The sequence below is a fragment of the Misgurnus anguillicaudatus genome, chromosome 9, assembly GCF_027580225.2.
Source record: "Misgurnus anguillicaudatus chromosome 9, ASM2758022v2, whole genome shotgun sequence".
Lineage (NCBI taxonomy): Eukaryota > Metazoa > Chordata > Actinopteri > Cypriniformes > Cobitidae > Misgurnus > Misgurnus anguillicaudatus.
This window is the reverse complement of record NC_073345.2, coordinates 33,937,501-33,960,407: the sequence shown is the minus strand read 5'-3', so window position 1 is coordinate 33,960,407 and position 22,907 is coordinate 33,937,501. Positions and strand designations below refer to the sequence as shown.

At 36.0% G+C, this 22,907-nt stretch overlaps 1 protein-coding gene across 1 annotated transcript in view; it reads left to right on the top strand.

Moving 5' to 3' along the window:
- Positions 1 to 22,907, top strand: part of dym (dymeclin) — a 90,589-nt gene that overhangs the window by 9,085 nt on the left and 58,597 nt on the right. Inside the window, exons 2-8 of the mRNA XM_055179747.2 lie at positions 2,269 to 2,465; positions 4,936 to 4,988; positions 5,261 to 5,354; positions 7,010 to 7,143; positions 7,437 to 7,509; positions 15,287 to 15,412; positions 17,284 to 17,423. Coding sequence (XP_055035722.2) covers positions 2,326 to 2,465; positions 4,936 to 4,988; positions 5,261 to 5,354; positions 7,010 to 7,143; positions 7,437 to 7,509; positions 15,287 to 15,412; positions 17,284 to 17,423 — 760 coding nt within the window. The 5' untranslated portion in view covers positions 2,269 to 2,325. The remainder of the gene's footprint in view (positions 1 to 2,268; positions 2,466 to 4,935; positions 4,989 to 5,260; positions 5,355 to 7,009; positions 7,144 to 7,436; positions 7,510 to 15,286; positions 15,413 to 17,283; positions 17,424 to 22,907) is intronic.

Sequence of the window (22,907 nt, the reverse complement as noted above, 5' to 3'; positions counted from 1 at the left end):
AAAAGAATACTATGTAAGTGAATGGGGCTCATGAACGGTTTAGTTTAAATGATGAGAGAATTTTCTTTTTTGTATGAACTATTCCTTTAAGTTTTAAAAATCTACTTGGCCTACTTCTGTACACAGGGGCGCTGCTAAGGATTTTGGGCCCCATGAAAATAATCTTGACAGGGCCCCCAACACAGCTGAGACTTTTTTCATATTAATTTACATAAAATCATGTGCTTTTATGGTATTTTGACTACCAATGGGGTGAGAAAATTTTAATTTAATTTTGAATTAAGTGCTTAAGAAAAAAGAAATCTTATTTCACAATTTTTTTCTCACCGCATTGGCAGATCATTTTGCTCGTTTTAAGGACAATTTCACTTAAATTGTATATTAATTTGTCTTAAAACTAGACTGATTTACTTAGGTCATTTTGCTCATCAAGAAAAAGCATCTTAATTTAAGAATTTTTAGATATTTCTACTGAAAACAAGACAGTCTGTAAGAAAGTCATGTTTTGCAGTGTTGAATGTTTAACTAAAACTGTGTATTGTTATTTTTTCCAGCGTTTTCTTGACCTAACATGAGGAGAAAATTGAGTTCCCTTTTAACACTTTTAACACTAGAATGGCCACCAGTAGTCATTTTAACCGCAACATTTAAACTTAAGCATTGCAAAAAATGATTTTCAGGAAAAAAATTCTTAGTATTTTTTTCTTGTTTTCAGTAAAAATATCTAAAAAATTCTTAAATTAAGATGCTTTTTCTTTATGAGCAAAACGACCCAAGAAAATAAGTCAAGTTTTGAGATCAAAAATATTACATTTAAGGGATTTTGTGCATAAAACAAGCAAAAAAATCTGCCAATGGGGTAAGCAAATTATTCTTGAATTTAGTGTTTAAGAAAAATTTTCAAGATTTTTTGCTTACTTCATTGGCAGATTTTTTTGCTTGTTTTATGCACAAAATCCCTTAAATGTAATATTTTTGGTCTAAAAACTAGACTTATTTTCTTGGGTCGTTTTGCTCATCATGAAAAAGCATCTTTATTTAAGCAATTTTAGATATTTTTACTGAAAACAAGACAAAAATACTAAGAATTTTGGTGTGTGGTAATTATCTTTAACACTAGAATGAACAAGGCATCATTTTGACGGTTTGAAATTTGCAATAACTTTGTCTAAATAAATCACGTGCATAAATAAACGTGCTTACTTGTCGAAAAATGCTACCGTAGAGACCTGGGGCCTTCTGTACAAAGCGTGCGCGTTAGCACAGAAAAGTGCCATAGGCTACGATCATTGTCACGGACGGGCGGTCCACTAACAATTTAGGCCTACTTACAAACCCACCTTGGTAACATAATGTCGACCCTTTGCCTCTTTCACTTCTTATTTTTTTCTCTTTCCGTTTTTGACTTCCAGATTTTTTAGGCATTTTCACTTCCTTGTCAGTCAAGTTGATATTCTGCCGGCAATATAAGTGAAGTCAAGCTGTGTTGCCTGGATTATACAATTTGGGCGGACTAAACCATTTTATGACAATTGAGAGGGGGGAAAGGGGCCCACAGACGTTTGTGTTTCCTAAACAAATAAATTTTTTGATACCAGGAAACAGCAAATAGAATAATTTAAAGTTAATAATTTTTACTATTAAATATTTTTTTAGCACCACAATTTTGGGGGCTTCTCTGGGCCCCCTCTTACTCGTGGGCCCCGAGAATCGTCATTGTTTACCCCCCCTTTACAGCACCCCTGTCTGTACAGATCTCTTCGACTTTATGGTTTGTGTGTTTGTGTGGTTTCAAGTGAGGTTTACATCATATAATGTCACCTTATGTAATAAAATAGGACTTTAAATCAGAGCCTCCATTGCTTGGTGTCATTTCTTTAATAGTTTCACAACCATATTGGATTCTCTGGCATTATTAAACAGTGTAATGTGTGTTAGGGGTGTGTGTGCTTAACAAAGAGGTGTGTATTTGATTGTGTATGGCCACTGTGTTTACTTATCACACCCATTGAATTTTAAATGTGTGTCCTGTTGTTTAAACTTAAATATTTTGTTTTATGTCTACGTGTTATACTTTAATGTGTAATTTTACAATATATTAAACAAGTACTGTTTGCCTTTGTTGCTTTTTAATTGAACCTGTATAGCAAAACAAAGCTTCCTAATCTGTATTTAAATCTTCTTGCAAAGCCAACCGCAGCACATACATCATATTTCAAACTGATTCCGTCTTTAGTATAATTTTTATTGTCTCTGGTGATGTTCCAGGGTTTCTTTTGGCTGGAGATGAGGCTGTGAAGGGATCTCTTGTGGTTTCTGGGGGTGATGGGTGCCAACACCAGCCAGGTGAGCGACCTGTCAGAGAACCAAAGCATCCGTACTCTGATTGGTCCGGATGCCATCTCGGAGAATGAGCCTTTCTGGAATCAACTGATCTCTTTCACCTTCAGCAGCCCTACCAGCAGGTGAGACCTCAAGTTATAATTTGCGTGCAAAAATCACAATTAAATAACGTATTGGGTTAAAGAAATCGTTAAAATTTCTTGCTCCCAAAAGTCCTCCCTCCTATGGTAAACGGGGTGAGGACAACAGCTCATTTGCATTTAAAGACACACACACAAAACATTTGTTCTTTGCATTATTCCAGTTTGCACAAATTTCTCGTCGTGAATGTTGATCTGTAAAACCCCTGTATTAAAGAGCTAAAAGGTAACTTACAAGTGTCCTCACTACGATACGCCCCTTAAGAGATTGTTTCTGCCTTTTGTTCACACCTTACACATTTTTTCGGACGCCAAAAAGAAGGTAAGATAGGGGAAGCACTGGCTTTGTGTGAATGTAGCCTTATTTTACATTTTGTAAACTGGGTCACAAGGTGACCTTAAAGGAAAACACCACCATTTTTTATATTTTACTATGTTCTTACCTCAACTTAGACGAATTAATACATCCCTATCATTTTTAAATGCGTGCACTTAATCTTTGCACAGCGCGTCGTGAATGTGTTAGCATTTAGCCTAGCCCCATTCATTCCTTAGGATCCAAACAGGGATGAATTTAAAAGCCACCAAACACTTCCATGTTTTCCCTGTGCAAAGATTAAGTGCACGCATTGAAAAAAGATAGGGATGTATTAATTCAGTTGAGCTACGAACATAGTAAATTTTTGAAAAATTGTGGTGTTTTCCTTTAACATCAGGATGGACTCTCATTTCTTTAACAAAGCAGAACCAACAACATAGTCCTTCTGTGTGACCTAAAAACACAAACACAAATATACCCAAAACCTTTTTTTGTTGTGTTAATATTAGAAATGCATGTTTTAAAAGTGGTTGCTGACTATATGTATATTTCTTGTGCTTTCTGCATTATTGTGAGATCCTGTGCATATACAAACTTACTTCTATGAGAGACAATCAGAGAAATTAATTTGATTAGACAGAAAAGTTCAACAGCTCTTCTGTAAATAGACATTTATATTAATTTCAAATATATCTAACGACATAGATATGATTTCATAAGAATTAAAAGATTTAGATTTTACGAATTGAAGATATATTGTATTTATTGACTTCGTTATTATATTACTATTCCAATCATCTCTTTATTTATAGGCTTGTTAATGTAAAGCCCAACTGTTCAGTCATTACTTTCTCAATGAAATTCACTCTTATAAATGTATTATTAAACAGAGATGTATCTTATTTTCATACCCAGTAATTTTACAGGATTTTAATAATATAGAGAGGCTTTTTTGGCAAATGTGCATTATGGCTAAGGGAAATGTTACATATTGTCTGTGATGTTTTACAAAATATTCAAAGCAAGAGAGTATAATTGATCTTGCAGCATGTTTTCTTAAAAAAATGCGATGGAATATGCAGGATATTTATGCAATTTTATGCCATGAAATTTTGCAGCTTTTGCAGCTTTTCAATAGTCCCTTTCACACATACAGTCTTTACTGGTAATTTACTGGTAAATTGCTGTTAACAGATCATGTGTGAACAGAACCTTTCCGGTAAATCAGTGCTCCCAATTTACCAGTAAGACAGGTTGTGAGATTACCAGTAATTTACCGGTAAGCGCTATGTGTGAACGAAAATTATAGGATTACCGGCATTTAGAACGGACGACGTCAGACTGTGCTGACAGCTTCGGGCCAATCATAGCGTTTTTAAAACAGATGACGCGTTTACCCACCCCCCACTGTTTACGGACGTTTCCACACACATGCTGCTTTGACGTCGTCTCATTCAATGTTGTTTGGTCATGAGCAACTTCGCGACTGTTTACCACAGACGTGAAAACAGCAAAATACGGACCGTGGATATGAACGACGTGGATTGTTTACAAATACAACACTGAGCTCGCCGCATGCTGCAGGTACTTCCGCTTTCTCAACGAATTTACCGGTATTTTGATACTAATGTGTGAATGATGTCTTACTGGTAAAATAACGGAACGCCACTGCGTGTGTGAACAGCAAATTTTTGTATTTACTGGTAAATTCATTCTGGTAAATTCATGGTAATTTACCAGAATTACTGTGTGAAAGAGGCTACTGATGTTCACGTCACATAATTGCGTCATTTCATAACATTCCCATGGCAACAGGGGACATGGCTGCACTTGAGTGAAGTAAATGCAACATTTTTCAACTCTCTGCTAAGATATATTTTTTTGCTACGAACATGCGGAAATTTATGCGGCGAAAGTGTGGCGTATTTGAAAAAATGCGGCCCCCTAATAAATATGCAGACTTTGGCATAATGGCGTTTTTCTGGAGGGACTGAATTCTGTAATTTTGTTTATGTTCTGTCTTATAATACCCTATAATACTGGTAAAACATCTGTAACACACTTTGTAGTCTATTGCTTTAACAGATACAGAAACTCTTTACATGTAATCTGTGTCTCTGTTTCGCTCTGCAGTGCTGAAGCTAAACTCCTGGAGGAAGCTGTTGTTCCTCTGGCTAAAACTCTAAGTATGTATCATGTATCTTAGACACACATGCTTATTATAAACTCACTGTCATGTATAATTTCAGGCCATGCACATGACATGATTTATTTTATTGCTCTGTACTCAATATTCAGCATGTGTGCATGTGCTGCCCAAGACAGCTGGCCTTTTGACGTTTATTTCATTCGTTTGACTTTATATTGAGGATCTTAGTTTATTCGATTGAGCAGTTTGCTTATCAAGTACAGCCTGCAGTTTCGCTTCATTGATGATGTGTTTGTGCATTTTTTGTAGTTCAGAACAACCCCAGGTCGGGGAACTTCGGGTCGTTGGTGAGAGTTTTTCTCAGCAGAACCAAAGAGTTGAAGATTTCCACAGAGTGTCAAGAGTAAGTGGTTTTATTTCAATTATTTTTTTTTGCTTCTTTCACACAGAAAACCTTTTGCTTTAAATCTGGGATGTCGTGTGTGAGTCTGATCTGCTTTCATTAGTTGTTAGGGATAGAGGTAGCCCGAATAATCGGTTTTGCTGATTAATCGGTTTTGCTGATTAATCGGTTTTGCTGATTAATCGGTTTTGCTGATTAATCGGCACCGATAGTCAATTGGTGGAACAATCAGCTATCTGCAAAAAATCCATGCCCATAGTTTTTCCGAGTGTGTCCATTGCTTCATAACATTATAAGGTAATTAATTTGCTGAATTGATGCCGCATTAGCAGAGAAACAACAGCAGGAACTTAAGTTTGTCGTCAAGGCTGACAGGACGTTAATAACAGTAGTACCTCAAAAAGTTACACAAAAATACATGCAAATCAAACCCAAATGTTTAATGTCATGATTATTACAATCGATTTGCATTAGTTTATATCCAGCTGGTTACTTTTATCAATTTTTTTAAGTTAATAACGAGAGAAAGCAAACTATATACAGCTGTCGGCTACGTTAACATATCCAACAAATCAAAATCTGAATTCAATGTTTTAAAGATCGCTCTGCATCTGATCTCTATCAAAAGTCCTTCACAAAAATAGAATTATTTCAGCTTTTTGCTCAAAATGTGATTAAAAAACAAGGGGTGAGCAGTGGACTGAGCCATTGGTTGCAATTCACCAGCACCTCACCACTAGATGGCGCTGTAAATTTACACACTGCACCTTTAAGTGTTTTGTTTGTTTTTATCAAGTATTCATTTTAAAAACTTTGATTAACGGTTGATTAATCGGTTATTGGCAGGTAGGGACCAACTTAGTTATCAGTATCGGTAAAATCCACTATCAGTCAACCTCTAGTTAGGGAGTATGAAATTACCAGTGTGCATGTACTTTTTAAGGCCAACATAAACATAATTTATGAACGTTGTGGTTTCAGCTTAGTATGTCATTGCCATGTTTTCAATCTTGTATTGGCTTTCCTAATGTCTTTTACTGGAAATGATGTCATAGTGTAATGTGTATTAAACTGCTGTTAAGTTTTTATGATGAATGTTTTGCTGTTTGTCTCTGAAAGCTCAGGAGAACTGTGAGAAATATCCTTTAAAATGCTTTTTCCCAGACAGACCTTCTCAACATTAGGACACTTTCACTTATCATGACTGTGCCATTAAGATGTTTCGTGATGATATGATTTTCCCACGGGAATACCAGCGGTCCAGCCCAGAGTGTTTCACACACGCATACAGATCACATGTTTTTAAGCAGTGCCATCTGAATCAAAAGCAAAAGTGACCCACCCCTTTAAATTGCGTTTGAACCCTCAAGCTTTGATCCTGGATCAGCTGATGTTATATAGTCAATGCTGAGCTGGTTTCTGCTGGTTTATTCATTATCTTTTTTTGTATGTAAAGCTGTTTGTACTTTCAGGAGACATCTTACAGTCAAAATCTTTTTGCTGTAGTCTTTTAAAACAAGGCACGTTTAAAATCAATAGTGAAATATTTAGTCTACTAAAATGGTTGAGATTGTTAAAGGTAAAGTTAATCGAATGTTAATGTCTGTATATTAACCTACCTTTCTCTCTATTTCTCTCCTTCTTTGTCTATGTAGTCAGTTGTTTATCTGGCAGGCCCATAATGCTTTGTTTCTGGTTCGCTGCCTGCTAAAAGTCTTCATCAGAGAGATAAATGAGGAAGAGCTGCATTTACAGTTTACTTACCAGGAGAGGGCGCCAGGCACCTACGGTATCACACACACACACACACATACACACACACACACAAACTAAACAAAAATATAAGTATGTGTCTGTTGAAGTCAGTGTTTTAAACTTTGTTTCAATGCAAACTTTGAAGTTATTGTATATCATAGCTGCACATTGTCCCATTATACGCACATTAGGAATGATTCAAACTAATAGCGCGTGAGCAGAATTTGACAGATTAGCAAAAGAGTCAATAAAATTTTTTAAGACGTGTCAGAATTCCTGTCTTAAACCTTGTTTTGTGTGATTTGTGTGTGTGTGTGTTTTTTTCAGACTCGAGTTGTGAGGATCTTCTGGAGGAGTTGGTTTGTAATTTGGTGCATCTCATCGTTGAAGTGCCACTTCTGTGAGTATCAGAGACTTACAATGTGTGTGTGTTTGTTTCGTTATGAATTTGAAACTATTAAGTGATAAATAATGTCTCATTGTGTCAGAAAGCTGTGTCTTTGTCGTGATATGTGATTGGTCTCTCACACAAAGTGTGTGAAGGTCAACTCTGACTCATCAAGTGAAATGTCACTGAAAATATTTACTCGCACAAATATATTTCCCAGCATTTTTTATCAAGCTTATGCAGTGAAAATATTATTTTTATAACTTCATTTCTATTCGCAATAATAAATTAAATAAATTAATTAATAAAAATTTTCAGCAGTTACCAAAACAGCAACCTCTAAATTTAAATCCTAATTTTGGGGCAAATTGTTTGACCAGCTTTGTTGAAATTAGCAGTCAGTGTTGTATTGTAGTCACAAAGGAAATACAAATTTCAACTGCAAAATATGTTTTTGGTTAAGGTGCGGGTGTAAATCAGGTGTTTTCTAAGGTTTGATTGTGTTTATGGAGTACACTGAGGTAACGTCTTGATGTTTTGTTGAAAAAACAACAACATTATTTTTCATATTTTTACCTTAATTCTGCACCGCTGTTTCCATCTTCATAAAAACAGGCTGTTTAGGTCCTGGGTCTATGAAGCTCCTCCTTCAAAAATACTTAGCTTAGATTGGTTAGCTGTCGCGGTGTGCTGTGATTGGCTGTTTTAAAAAGCCCCTTTGCTGCGTGTTCCCAGGGGCAGGTTTTATGTAAATTTTGGCGTTTGTGATGTCACATACACAGGAAGATGCTTAGTTGTAGGCAATCCAGCCATTCACTGTTTTTTAGAAGTGATTTCTGTTAAAGCAAATATCTCCTGTTGCATTGAACCAGTCCCTCCAGAAAAACGCTATTATGTGATCGCATGATTTAATGCATAATCAGCCAAAGTCCACATATTTATGCGGTGGCCACATTTTTTCAAATACACCGCACTTTCGCCGCATAAATTGCAGATTTTTGCACGCAAAATATGCAGGACTTGCATGATTTCATAATCCCTGCATTTTCGTAGCAGAAGTCACATATACTTTAGCAGAAAGTTGAAAATTGTTGCATTTACTTCACACAAGCACAGCTATGTCCCTTGTTGCTATGGAAACGTTATGAAGTGACGTAATTACGTGACGTGAACATGATTGAATGAGAACAGGGTTTGGGGAGTCACTTTTTATCTCTTTTACATCCCGCAGTTTTTGCAAGTTCCCGCAGTTTTTGCAAGTTCCCGCAGTTTTTGCAAGTTCCCGCAGTTTTTGCAAGTTCCCGCAGTTTTTGCAAGTTCCCGCAGTTTTTGCAAGTTCCCGCAGTTTTTGCAAGTTCCCGCAGTTTTTGCAAGTTCCCGCAGTTTTTGCAAGTTCCCGCAGTTTTTGCAAGTTCCCGCAGTTTTTGCAAGTTCCCGCAGTTTTTGCAAGTTCCCGCAGTTTTTGCAAGTTCCCGCAGTTTTTGCAAGTTCCCGCAGTTTTTGCAAGTTCCCGCAGTTTTTGCAAGTTCCCGCAGTTTCATTGCATAAAATTGCATAAATATCCTGCATATTCCATAGCATTTTTTATGAAAACATGTCGCAAGATCAAGGATTATTTCTTGCAACAATTACAAAAAGACGCGTTTTTCTGGAAGGACTGATTGAACTGTGCGTTGTAACTTTGCATATGCTGTTTATGCTCAAACAGCAACGTTAAACACTAACTGCAGTAAAAAAGTGGATTCAGAATCAACTTCACCTTTTAAAATAAAATAAAATAAAATAAAATAAAATACAATTAATTAATTAATTACTTACTATAACCATTATTTTTAGAAGATTTAAAACATATTTCCTATAAAATTATTACAATTTTTAGATTATCATGATAAAAAAATTATCATTACCGCAATGATATTACATTAAATATATGCATTTACAAACTCATGTTTCAGTAATGAGAACTAAAAAGTTGTCGGTAACACTTTATTATAATGTTTATGATTTAACATTAGTTAATGTATTAACTAACATGAACAAACCATGAGCAATACATTTGTTACAGTATTTATTCATCTTTGTTAATGTTAGTTAATAGAAATAAAGCTGTTCATTGTTTGTTCATGTTAGTTCACGGTGCATTAACTAACGTTAACCAAATTTTAATAAAGTATTAGTAATTGTTGAAATTAACATTAATAAAGATTAATAAATGCTGCACAAGTGCAGTTCATCATTCGTTCATGTTAACTAATGCAGTTAACTAATGTTAACTAATGAACATTATAATAAAGTGTTACCAAGTTGTCTAGGTACTACGATGAACAAAATTTTAACTTTTATCTGGAGAGAAAAATAAGAACTGCTTACCTGGTAGCCAACTTGAGTGTCACAGTCAATTATGTTGCTTCCAACAATTTTATAAAAAAATGTTAGTTCCTTGAGGGCTTAAACAATGATTGAAAATTGTTGCGGAGGATGAGAAAATTGGTCTTGGACACATTTATATTCCTTATTATTGTCTCTACATTAACCAATGATCACCAAACACCACATGTTTCTTTACTGTAAATGTTTATAGTATAACATGAACTGAAGCTTTTTATTTTTTTGATTTTTTTAATTATAAATTTTCCATGCCAAAGAACCCAAATCCAGTCATGGACATGTTGCGGTAATGAAAACTGTCCCCTTAAATGTGGAAAAAACAAAAATTGGTTTGTATGATGTCATTTGAAATCATTTGCAAAATAGTACGTGAAGAGATGTTTGTAACTGTATGCTTCTTATTTTGATACTCTTACTTTGCATTTACTTTTTTTATCAAAATGTTTCATGACATCTCATAAGTCTAATTGCGCGAGAATCACCCATATATTGTATGTTTATATATTTAAAGAATTTTTTGGAAAACATGAAACTTGAAAATCATAAAAATGCTGGAACTGACTGGCAACTTTTTTTTCAAAATTGCTGGCGGGAAAAGAGTTAAATCATTTGCAATTTTATGTTTTAAATAGTAATAGAGAGGCTACGTTACGTTACGGATTGCAGCTTTAAGCTGAATGGACAAAATTGCTTGTTTGGATATATCGATTGAAGTCTTTTTTCTACACAGATGTGTTCTTGTTATTGATTTTCAGTATATTTGATGTGTGCCCTCTTGAATTTTGAGACGATCCCTAAGCCACACAACATCTTGAGGTCGCAGTTATTTTTTGATAGTCCCTATGTTCCTCTGGATCTTATCAGACCTTTGTGAGACCTGCTGTCATTTACACACCTGAGTGAAGAAACCTTCATGCATAAAATCATGATTTATTGCGTGACAGACTGATGAAACACACATCTACCTGTATAAGCACACCTAGTGTTTTAAATTATTAAGGTTGGTTTGTATGTGCTGTGTGTGTTGTTTGAAGGACAGATTGTGTTGTCCGCTCTCATGAATATAAATCTATTTGTTGTGTGTGTGTAATGTTCTTGAGTGTCCTTGTGTTCAGCCCAGTCTATTATAAGAACCAGATTAAACCCAGATGAATTCTGCTATGATGGTGATGTGTGTGCCATCCATCTTTTGTTCATCCTTCGGTTTGTTTAGCATAAAATAAATATATTTTCTTTAGCTAAACAACGCATGCTGCTAGTTACACAAAACCGATCCAAACTAACCCATAAGCCAACATAAGACATTGACTAATGAAGTGAATGAGAAGAAACCTCAAGTAAACATGAGGCTCATTCTGTGTGTTATTGGTGTGGGCTCACGTAAAGTATATCTCAGTTATTATAACAGTTCAGACTGTAATTGTTGTTTTCTGTCTGTTTTGGTGGTCGTTTGTCTTGTTTCCTTTCTACGTGCAGACCGAGAGAAGTCAGGCGCAGGTCACATTTAGAGCTTTGGATCGCTTTATATGTGTTTGCAGGAGACGGGATTCTTATCGCTCTGTTTTGAAGGATATTGTGAATTGTAGCTCACATTACCAAACAGATCAAAAACAAGAAATAAAATGCACAAACAATAATGTTTTTAGTACCTGCACTGACCTGCACTAGTGTTTGGTTATTCAGACTTGGATTGGAAAACATATTTCACCTGTTATGAACTAAAACAGCCTTAAACAGTCAGTTACGCTTCAATCCAAACATGTTATTCAATCTGTCAGAGCATTGATCAACTACAGTATAGTCAGACACGATTTTAGTCATGTTAAGTGTAAAATCTTAATTTTCTCAATTTTTTATGTAAAATAAAAAAAATGGATTCATTATATCCCTGTAATTGCTATCTGTTTTTCATATAGAGATAAAGATTCGTATTCACAATATATAGGGCCAGATTAACTAACAGCGTGCACCAGCGCAAACCATCATTTTGTCGTTAAGTAACGATGTCGGGATTCACTAAAGACTGACCTTATTGCATATACATTTCTAGGAGTTTCCCTTTCAGGCGAACATTTTTTGGGAGGAGATCATTTAAATGATTTATGCAACACGATTTACTACTCTTTGCGCGTATGTTATGACTGGTATTTGCGCCATTATATAACGCTGGAACAGCATGTTTTAAATTACTTTGCGCATGAATGGCTGCAATTATTGCTAAAAATAACCATCACAGAGATCATAGCGCGCATGATAGTGATACAATGCAGAGGATTGTTTTAACACGTAACAGTTTATTTAAAATGCCAGAGGAACAGATTATTTAAAAATATTGTTTGCCAAGCCATGTTATGTTATTTTTTTTATTTGTGACCCTAACTAATTTGCGCTGCTCTTTGTAGGTTGCGTTGATTATTATGCTGCATTCAGACCAGCCGCGATTAAAGGCGTCAAGCGTGAGTCAATGTAAAGACGCGTTGGCGCAAATGAGGCTTTTAGCGCGGCGCGAATTGAGCGTTGCAAGGGTATACACGCAAGTTGAAAAATTTTAACGTTGGCGGAAAAACACGCGTTAACCAAGCTTGCTCTAGTAGTGACGTGATTACAGGAAGCGAGCGGATTCGCAGAAGCCCCTCCCATAATTTCCGCTTTAACCTCTCAATGACTAGAATTTCACGCACGGCTTTCACGCGCGAATTAAGCGAGTAAACTTAAAATGTTCAAGCGGCAAACACGACACTGTAGACGCAAATTTGACGCCTCAAACGTGGCTGGTGTGAACAAACAGTTATGGAAATGTTGCGCCTGTGTTATTTAATTTTCGCTTAGTTACTAAGTAACCCGCAGATATAACCGCTCCCATCGGTCCTTTTTTGGAATTGCGCTCTAACGCAATTTGCCCCGTTTAGTAAATCTGGCCCTTAATCTTCTGCTGCATAGTAAAAATCCTGTAGGACAGGGGTTCTCACACTTTTTGTGGCCACAGGGACACCTTACAGGAAAGAAACATTATCTTAAAGCATATGTTTACACTTTATTTCATAGTAATAAACAAAAAGACATTCTCACCTTATTATACTTATGTTTTTAAGAGGGTTGTTTTGTTCAAATTACATTTAGACTCAACAGTTATACTTGTACGGTATATATAATTTTTAAAAGCTTTCATTAAATGAACAGTAGCAAGACTGACATGTTTCTTAGATGGTCCCTTTATGTAAATATCCCCTTATTAATAATACAACACAAAACTAAAATTTATAACAAATTATTTTATGGACCCCCTTGCTAAGTGTTGAAGACCATGGACTAGAGCCCGACCGATAAAGGATTTTGAAGGCCGATACCGATACAAATGTTTGTTGGTTTTAAAATCTGATATTCCGATTTATCGGACAGTTTTTTTATTTATTTCAGAAACGCACAACAAAACATTAACAGATTTCCCTAACATTAATTATTTGTAGTTATTTATGAGTTTTAACTAAAATAATATGGTAATGCATTTTAAAAAGAAACTTGTTTCTTTTATTGTCTTGTAGAGTGCCCTCTGGTGGACAAACTATACAACGGCAACACTCATGACATGGTTGAAGGCTGTTTTGTCCGTTTTTTTTTTAAATATTCATTTATCGGCCATTATGAATGACGATACCGATAGTTTGGAAAATGCGTAATATATAATGGCCGATATATCGGTTGGGCTCTACCACAGACCCCACTTTGAGAATCCCTGCTGTAAAAAACACTGTAGGTTCTTGTTTATGTAAATGTATATGTTTGAAAGTGAAAAGCAGTGGAAGTCAAGTGAGAGATCTAAAGGAAGGAAGTAAAAGACAATAGTGAGAGAGAGAGAGAGAGAGAGAGCGAGAGAGGTTGCTCTATTAATGTTGTGTATGTGTTTTTAAGTTTGAAGGCAGGGTTCAGTAAGTTCACTATATTGTAATAACTCTGTATGTACAACTCTACTGTTGGTTTTTATCAAATCTCCCTGTAGTTGATACTTTTATAAGTTAAAACTCATATTTGAGCATTATATAAGCAAGTGTTAAAGTTTTTCCTGTGACAATAATTTCTTAATGCTTTAAAACAGCTTGAATTGAACTATACACACGTGTATCTATCAATATATGCATATTAGTCCCTGTCTCTACTCAATTGCACCGCTTGGACCATAGATATGAATATGCAAATTAACCCCCACATCGACTAGTTTGTACCCCCTTGGATCGTAGATATTAGGGGTGGCACGGTTCACAAAGCCCACGGTATGGTGTTACGGTTTTCGGTTCTTTACGCTTCTTGTTGTTGTTTTTTCTTTTAATCTTTAACACTCCAGAAATTTACTTCAACATATGATATATAGCTTAATTATCCAAAATTTAGGATATAGTATTAACAACATTTGTTATATTATGTAATCATGCACAAACTGAATTTGGCTTGACTTTAAGCACATTATTGGGACCATGTCTGAGGAAAGCAAGAGAGAAGAAATTGATAACATGCTTTTAATTTATTTGGCAAAAAAGGAGAATGTGTATTTCTACAGGAACTTATGTGCCTTTTTAGCACAAAAAGATTGAACTTGAAGCTCACAAAGATTAAACTGAAGAATTAACTTGATAACATTTATCAAACTGCCTACTTCAGTGTAGATTTAAACCTTGTTTATAATTGACACATCCACACGAGCGCGAGGGTGCGTTTGGCAAAAAATGACGTCAACGCGGAGAGGGCGGAAGTGCGCGAGACCCCATTTTGCTTGGCGGTGTGCACGTCAAATTTTGTAACTCTGCGCGTGGGTCCGCAACCCAAGAAGAGACTTTGGAAAACTCAAATTTTATGGAGAAAATACTCAGCTGTTGAATGATGAATTTGCACATGCTTTGTCTAAAGCACATTACAAACATTGACATAAACAACAAAAACGTTATTTTCCCCACAGGGGGACTTTAACGCTTATTTGTATTTGTTTATTAATTATTAATAAATTATATTATATAAAATGTCATTTAGTCATTGTCAATATTCATAAATAATTTCATGAAAACTGTAAAGAGCATGTTTGGATCATATATCTCATGCAACATCAAGAAATAAATTATTTTTTGTAACAATACTGAAAAGTATCTCATGTTACTCATTATTATGATTCCACAACTTTAAATGTATACTCATTTAAATCATATCGTAGATTTTGTTTACTGTAATAAAAATTGTGCTATAGTGGGTGTTTATTTTACAAAAGCATGAATCTCTCTGTTTAACAATAATATAACCTGGTTAAAAGGTGTAGAGCTCAACAATGATTTATTTGCCATGTTGCAGAGTATTGTATGATATATATTGCATGTGTGTGTAATACTTAATAATTTGTTCACTTTGCATGTTTCTGTAGGGACATCACTTACAACATCTTGTTTGAGGCAGTGACCACCCTCCTCATTCTCTTATCCTATCAGCTCTTCCACAAGGAGATTCTGAGGGAGGGGCTTATTTACCGCTACCTGACCCGAGGACGATGGTGAGTAAAAGCCCTTTCACACAGAGCATTGATCTAAAAAAATTGTCATTGAAATGCTAGAGTGCTTTTGTGTGAATGCAAGCACATCCTGTGATCAATCCTAGGGATCTTCCGGTATCAGTTTGGGGAAAAGCTCTGTGTGAACAGAAATCAGGAACAATGCTGTTGTGTCTGGGTTGTTGTAGTGATGATATATGTGTCATCACACTGACATAGTTATCATGCAACTCTTTGACCGGGGCTTTAAATGAAAGATTTACGACTAAATTGTTCGCCAGCCTTGTGGAATGGTGCTTGATGTGCTAGTTTATGATTGAATCTGAAAAATGCATGTGTGTGGTTTCTTTGAAGAGAAAAATTGCATGATTACAGTTATATTACACATAACACGTCTTTACGGGATGTGTGTAAACCGGGTGTGCCTCATACATTTTGAAAAGTGAAGCTGCCGGCTCTTTGATCGCCCACTGGTGGCTGGATGCAGTACAAGTAATAAACCCCGCCCTCTTCATGCAACCGAACAGGACTCGGGTCCAAATTTTCTTCACTTATTATTATAAATTACTATTATAGTTATCTCATCAATTAAAAGAAAACATTTGCATAAAAGAAGTGTGTTCCTAATGAATTGTTATGTTATCTGCAATACCGCAATTATCCACTAGATTTGGATAAGACACCCAATTTATGAAAAAACTGAAGCCAAAACGCTATTTACTAATTTTAAACTCTGTGTATGTTTAGATATTCATTCTGAATGTGATTTCTAACAAAAATGCAAGTATTTCTGCTTTTTGCTTAAAAAAGTTTATTTTTAAAGAAAAATATGCATATTAAAGAGCTTAAAGACCTTTTGCGTGTTTGCAAACAAATATGAGTTTTTCTTTGTGGGCGGAGCCCAACTGGTGGCAGAAAGTGACAGCTCTGCAATAGCGATGTGAAGTGTTTTAGCGTTAAACTTTGATTTTTATTGATCCGGTGTTCTGTCGAAGTCTGTTTTTCTTTAGTGTAATGTTTCTTATAGCGTTACAGTATGAATCGCTAAAGTACATTATTTTCCTGTTTATATATATATATATATATATATATAAGCGATTCATACTTTAAAAATAATTGATTTACCAATAAAGAACAATACATATACATTACATACATGCAAGGGCATGTATGTATATATATAATTGCAAGGGCAACACTAGTTGTTAATTGTAATTGTAATGTTAGTAATGTTAATTTATATCTATAGAGCAAAAGCAGGTTATTTTTACAAGTGGAGATAGAGAGACTACACCTGAATTATCGAATGAAATGAGTTGCTTGAGAATTCCAGTGGCGTCTTCTCAACTTTTTAAAACCAGAGCCAATACATGTTTAAAGTTGTTGGCTGGCACATTTGTCTCAGCATGATATTGTGGACCCCTGACCAGCATTAACAGACGGACAACTGTCATTTGCAGTCATTTCATATGCAGATGAGGCAGTTCATTAACTCAGCAGATGCTTGTGTCTGGTGCCGTGCTCGAGTTCACCCGGAGGACTCATTTGCATCCCGAATGCTTTTAAAGTTCAGCGGTTAGTTCTTTATTGCACCTGAGTCTGCATGTCTGAGATCTTTACCGTGGGCTTTTCAAACCTCACACGTGTCTTTAGCTTTGGGGTACGACCCCAAACCCGCTCGACGTGAGTAAGTGAATGAGATTCTCAAACGTATCAGAGGTCAATTCATTATGCACAGCAAGGAACGATAGATTTAATGAGCTATGCATTCAGGAGAGACCATTTGGTGCCTCAAGCTAGTTTCAGTATTATGAATTGCAGGTTTGAAATTCTTAAGTCATGACCTTTCTGTCTGTCTGTCTGTCTGTCTGCAGTCTGTCTCTGACAAGTCGTCTGGTGAAGACGCTGCTGTATAACTTCATCAGACAAGAGAAATATCCACCTTCTACACATGTGTTTCAACCACAGTCGGATGGAGGAGGACTTCTGTATGGACTCGCTTCTGGAGTCGCCAGTCAGTACACACACACACACACACACACACACACACACACACACACACACACACACACACACACACACACACACACACACGTACACGTAATGTCGCGCCCCCAAATTTAAAAATCATGCACTTTATTGTGTGAACCAGACATATAAGTGTTATTTATGGTATTGAGTTACTTATAAAGTAATAGAGAGCTGCAAGGATGATGTGTTTTGTAGGCAAACCCTCAAAAGTTTTGATGTGTTTTGGTTAAGATATTGAACAAAGAAGGTTTTGGAGTCATGAAAGTAAATTTCTTCATCTTATGTTTTTTTTTTTTTTGAGTTAGGTGTGTAATTCACCAAATCTAACCCTATTTTATCTCAATCACTGACTTGTTACCTAAACAATAACACCACAAAAACTCCTAGTAACTGAAAGCTGGGATTGAAAAAAAGTTTACGCAGCGGAGTTGGTTACAGTAACAGTGTTACAATTAAGCCTCAAGTATACAATAATAATGAAAACAATGTAAATACTATTCATCAAAATGTTAACTGTTAAAGGTGCAGTGTGTAAATTTTAGCGGCATCTAGTGGTGAGGTTGCGAATTGCAACCAACAGCTTAGGGGCTGTCCACACGGAGATGCGTATCACTGTATACCTATAAATTTGTTATAGTATTGGCGTTTCATCCACACGGATCCGGCGTTTTGGGAGACTGAATCCGCTATTTTTTGAAACCGGGTCCTAAAGTGGATAAATCTGAAACCGACACCCTTGCGGTTTCGTCTGTACAGCCAATCCGTATATTTTGTGAAGCGAAAACGTCATCACATCACGTGTCGGAAGCGTCACACGTAACAGCAACAACAATAACGGCGGACTACGTGATTGTGGTCGTGCTACAGAAGCTACTAAAGCCTACTAGCTTTATTACAGCAAAATCTATTGCTTCTGTGCAATTGTGGTGAGCAACAAGCGATAATGGACAACACCATACGTTGGTTATGCGCATGCTCAAAGTCTTCTTCTCCGTGTATAGTGTATATCTGTGGCAGAATTACAGCGACCCATACTGGTCCGGCATATATACTACACCGCTTTCAGTCAGTTTCAGTGGTTTCGTGTTTACGGATTATTTTTTTAGAGCAAGGAAAAAAATGAACGGATAGGGAATGCACCGGCTTCGTGTGAACATAGCCTTAGTCCACGGCTCACCCCTCACTTTTAAAACACATAGAGAAGCTACGGTAGCCACCACTGGACAAACATGTCATCGTCGGAGACAACTTAGTAAAAAAATGTCCATTAAGGGCTTCTGTAAAATGCCGACTTCCATGTAAGGGGACCCTCGGTGTATATAGATAAAAAGGTCTCGTTCTAAGGTAATAAACACGCAACGGTTCATTATGAAAGGTCTTTATACACCCCTGATAATATAGTTTTGTATATTATTTTGCATTTCTGTCAAAAGATCCTTCTAAAAATTACACATTGCACCTTTAATACAATATCAGCGGAAATAACTCACAATTATGATTTTTGTCTTAATTGTGCAGTCCTATTTATAAATCTATTTATATGCATAATATAAGGATGATTAGATAAAGGATCAGGGATGGATGAATGTGTGGATATCAATCTATTATAGGCAGATATATAAACAATATCCACCTTTAGTATATAGACAGAATTTTATTAAATAATTGTTTTAAACAAAATTTTCTAGCAGGTGTTACAACAAACCCTTTGTTTTGTTACGATGAACCCCACATATTGTACGATAACGGTAGGTCCCACATATAAACTTTAAGTGTTTATTTGTAGCAGAGATGTGTGTGTTGATTGTGTAAAAAAAATTAATCTAAATTAAATATATTTTTTAATGATAGAGCCAAAGCCAAAAAGTGTTATTTTATGCCCCGCTCTCCCCTACATATGTCCATCATCTTTCAGATGAGCACATTTGGAGTTATTTTAGTAAATGTTCTTGCTTTATAAGGGGCTGTTCACATTTTGCACCGGAAAACGCAAATGTGCAACTTTCCCTCCTTCTTTCCAACGGGATTTCTACAAAAAAAGAGCTTGGGACATAGTTGCGACATGATTTAGTCTATTTGAGCGTGCTTGCTGCGCGGCTACATTCAACATATTGTATTTGTGCACGCAAAAGACATGAAATGCGAATCGCCTCTAATGTTAGAAAACAGGGATCAGGGAACAACTTTTGACTTTAAACCCTAAAAAGTGCATTCATCCTTCAGAGAAGTAATCACCACGCCTCCAATGGGTTAATAAAGGTCATCTTCGGGTAATTGATGCGATTGTGTAAGAAAAATATCCATATTTCAAACTTTTTAAACTGTAATAACTAACTTCCAATAAACAACGGCATCTTGAACTCAAAGAGTTTTTAGTTTAGTTGCCATAGAGTCCAAGACGGTGTCCTTATCAAAAGCTAGTTATTATAGTTTATAAAGTGTATTAATTAACATTTAAAATATATTTTTTTACAATATCGCAAAGATTTCCCACAAAAAGACCTTTATTAACCCCTTTGTATCCTGTGGATTACTTCTGTGAAGGATGGATGCACATTTTTAGGCTTCAAAGTCAGAAGTTATTCCCTGATCCCTGTTTTTTTTTCACATTATAAAGCTTGGAAAATCAAAGACATTTACTAAAATAACTCCAAATGTTTTCGTCTGAAAGATGATTGACATGTGTGTCTCGGATTGCTCGAGGGTGTCTCCCATTAACCCTGTCATTCATCTTTTGGGTTTTCCAGCATTTGCATAAAACCATCCTGTTTAATTTACATTTACAGTAAATATTTCTCATGTGTTTGACACATGAAAACGTCTCTGGTTACGCATGTAACTGTTGTTCCCTTAGAAGGGAACGAGACGCTGTGTCTCTCTTGCCATGCTTCCTGCGTACCTGTAACGCCATCTTTTGCAATATTTCAGATAGTGATATACTTTCTGGCGTCACCCTGTCTTTGTTGTTAAGCCTCACCATTGGTTGAATTTGATTTACACATTTAGACGCACTTATTTTGGCGTCCCCAAAGTGTCACCGCAGTGACGCAGCGTGAGTTCCCTCGAAAGGGAACTGTAACAATGTATCTTAAAAGATAACACAATGTAACCTTACTCTCACTTAAAATGTGTCCCCACATTTAGTCCTTGAATTTGAGGATATTGGACCTGGAAAGTCTTTGAAAGGTCCTTAAATTTGAAGTTAACTAAGGTGTGGGAACCCTGAACACTATAAACAATAATATATGTAATTTTATACACAAAATATAATTCTATCTTGATATACACATAATCTGGTTCATGTTTGGTTCAACATTTCTGTGAAGGATGGATGCACATTTTTAGGCTTCAAAGTCAGAAGTTATTGCCTGATCCCTGTTTTTTTTCACATTATAAAGCTTGGAAAATCAAAGACATTTACTAAAATAACTCCAAATGTTTTCGTCTGAAAGATGATTGACGTGTGTGTCTCGGATTGCTTGAGGGTTAGTAAATCATGGGGAAATTTTGATATTTGGCTGAAATATTAGTGTAATGTCATCACCACCAAGCTTCCGATTACTCTTTTATTAAAAACACGTAAAAACATGTTCCCTGACAAGGTACCGGCTCTGTGATTATGAGTCTTTTTTGCATTGTTTTTGAGTTTTTCATGCGTTTAAAGTTTCAGATAATTATATTTACATATTTAGCTATTAGTCAACATCAGCAGAATGAAACCAAAACAAATTTCTTGAGTTTTTTTATTATTATCTGTTCTACCTAACATGCTCTCATAGAAAGCGATTTCAGTCATCCCATCAACCCTCTCATTAATCTCTCGGGTTTTCCAGCATTTGCATAAAACCATCCTGTTTAATTTAAATTTACAGTAAATATTTCTCTTGTTCATTCATTATTTACGCTTACTAAAGCTGAAACTGAACTATAAAACCAAATGTGCAACAAGAATGTGCCTGTGAACTAAAACGAAACTGTGGTTAATAATTATCTTTGGCTATGAGAGACAGACTCCCCAGACTGACACCCCGGGCTCAGGCGCTAAGAGATAAAACCGTGTTTGTTAACAGCTGTGAGTCAGTGTCAAGATTACGTCTCTATGTGTGTGGAACCCAGACGGCTCGTCCTCGTTGACGGCTAAATAGAGACACGAGCCTGTGTGTCATTCCCATCACCCCCGATCGGAATTCTGGAACCGATCCTGTTTCCGTCGCTGCGGGATGGAAAGATTCATGCAGGATTAGACGCCGGATTCGTCACTCTGGAGTTACCCATGCTGGAAAGCCTTCTGGATCGCATTAATATTAGCTCCGTCTTAAACGTTAAGAAAACTTTTACATGCTGAGTGTGTTTTATTATTGCCTGGACACAAGTACACCACAGTCATTTGAAAACTTTAAAGTGTCTAAAGATTAATTGTCAAGAAAATAAAGTCAAAGTTTTCACAGGACACTCACAAAATTCAGGACATTCACAGGACACTTCATATCTTAATAGTACTGTAATATGATTACTTGAAATGAATCGATATATTGGCCAATTATCGTTATCAGTCAATAAAAGCAGTTTTTCACACTATCGGCAGGCCCAAACTGAATATTTACAGCTTAAATTCTCTAACTTTTCTCTAAATTCTTTTTAAAGGGGACAGAGAATGAAAAAGCATTTTTACCTTGTCTTTGTTGAATAATGATAGTATACCCGCATTCACGAACATACAAAAAGTGCTAGACATGCTAAACATCTCAGTCTCATAGAAATTCCTCTTTTAGAAATGTCAGCCAGAAAACGGCCCAATCTGAAATACTGATGCTTATGACATCACAGAGATCTAACTGGCCCTCCACTTTAAATTAATTGGCTACATTTTTTGAGTGGAGCAAAGTCAAAATCAGTAATGAGATTGCAAGTTAAGCCAGTAGGGGGAGCCAAATAGGTGCAAAACCACTTGTTTAAAATCCCCCACCCTAATAGAGCTATCTGAGAGAGGTTTTTAGGAAGCTTCTAAGGCATTACAGACCCAAACTAAAAAAAAATTGTCTACATGTCACATCACAGAACAAGGATAAATACTCTGTTCAATCATTCTATGTCACCTTTAAAACATTTAAAATCATTCTGCAGAAATCCGAAGTTTTTTCCAAAAATTCCGAAAAAGCAAAAAAGTCAGCAGATTCTGTCTGGCCCTGGCTATTGGCTAAAAGTTTAGTATTAAACAAACAATAGTCATGGCTTATATATCCTGTCAATAAAAACAAACAGGAAAATGCAATGAATTTGAGGTCTGTGTTTATAGAAAGATCAATATTGATGGTCATAAAATTGAATCTTCAGAATTTAGTTAATGCAAGTTAACTCTTTCCCCGCCATTGAAGAGCTATCTCGTCACAAAGAGTTTTTACAGCAATCCATATTTTCGCTACTATCCACTAGGTGGTGCTCTTTCCCAACTTATAAAACACTGAAG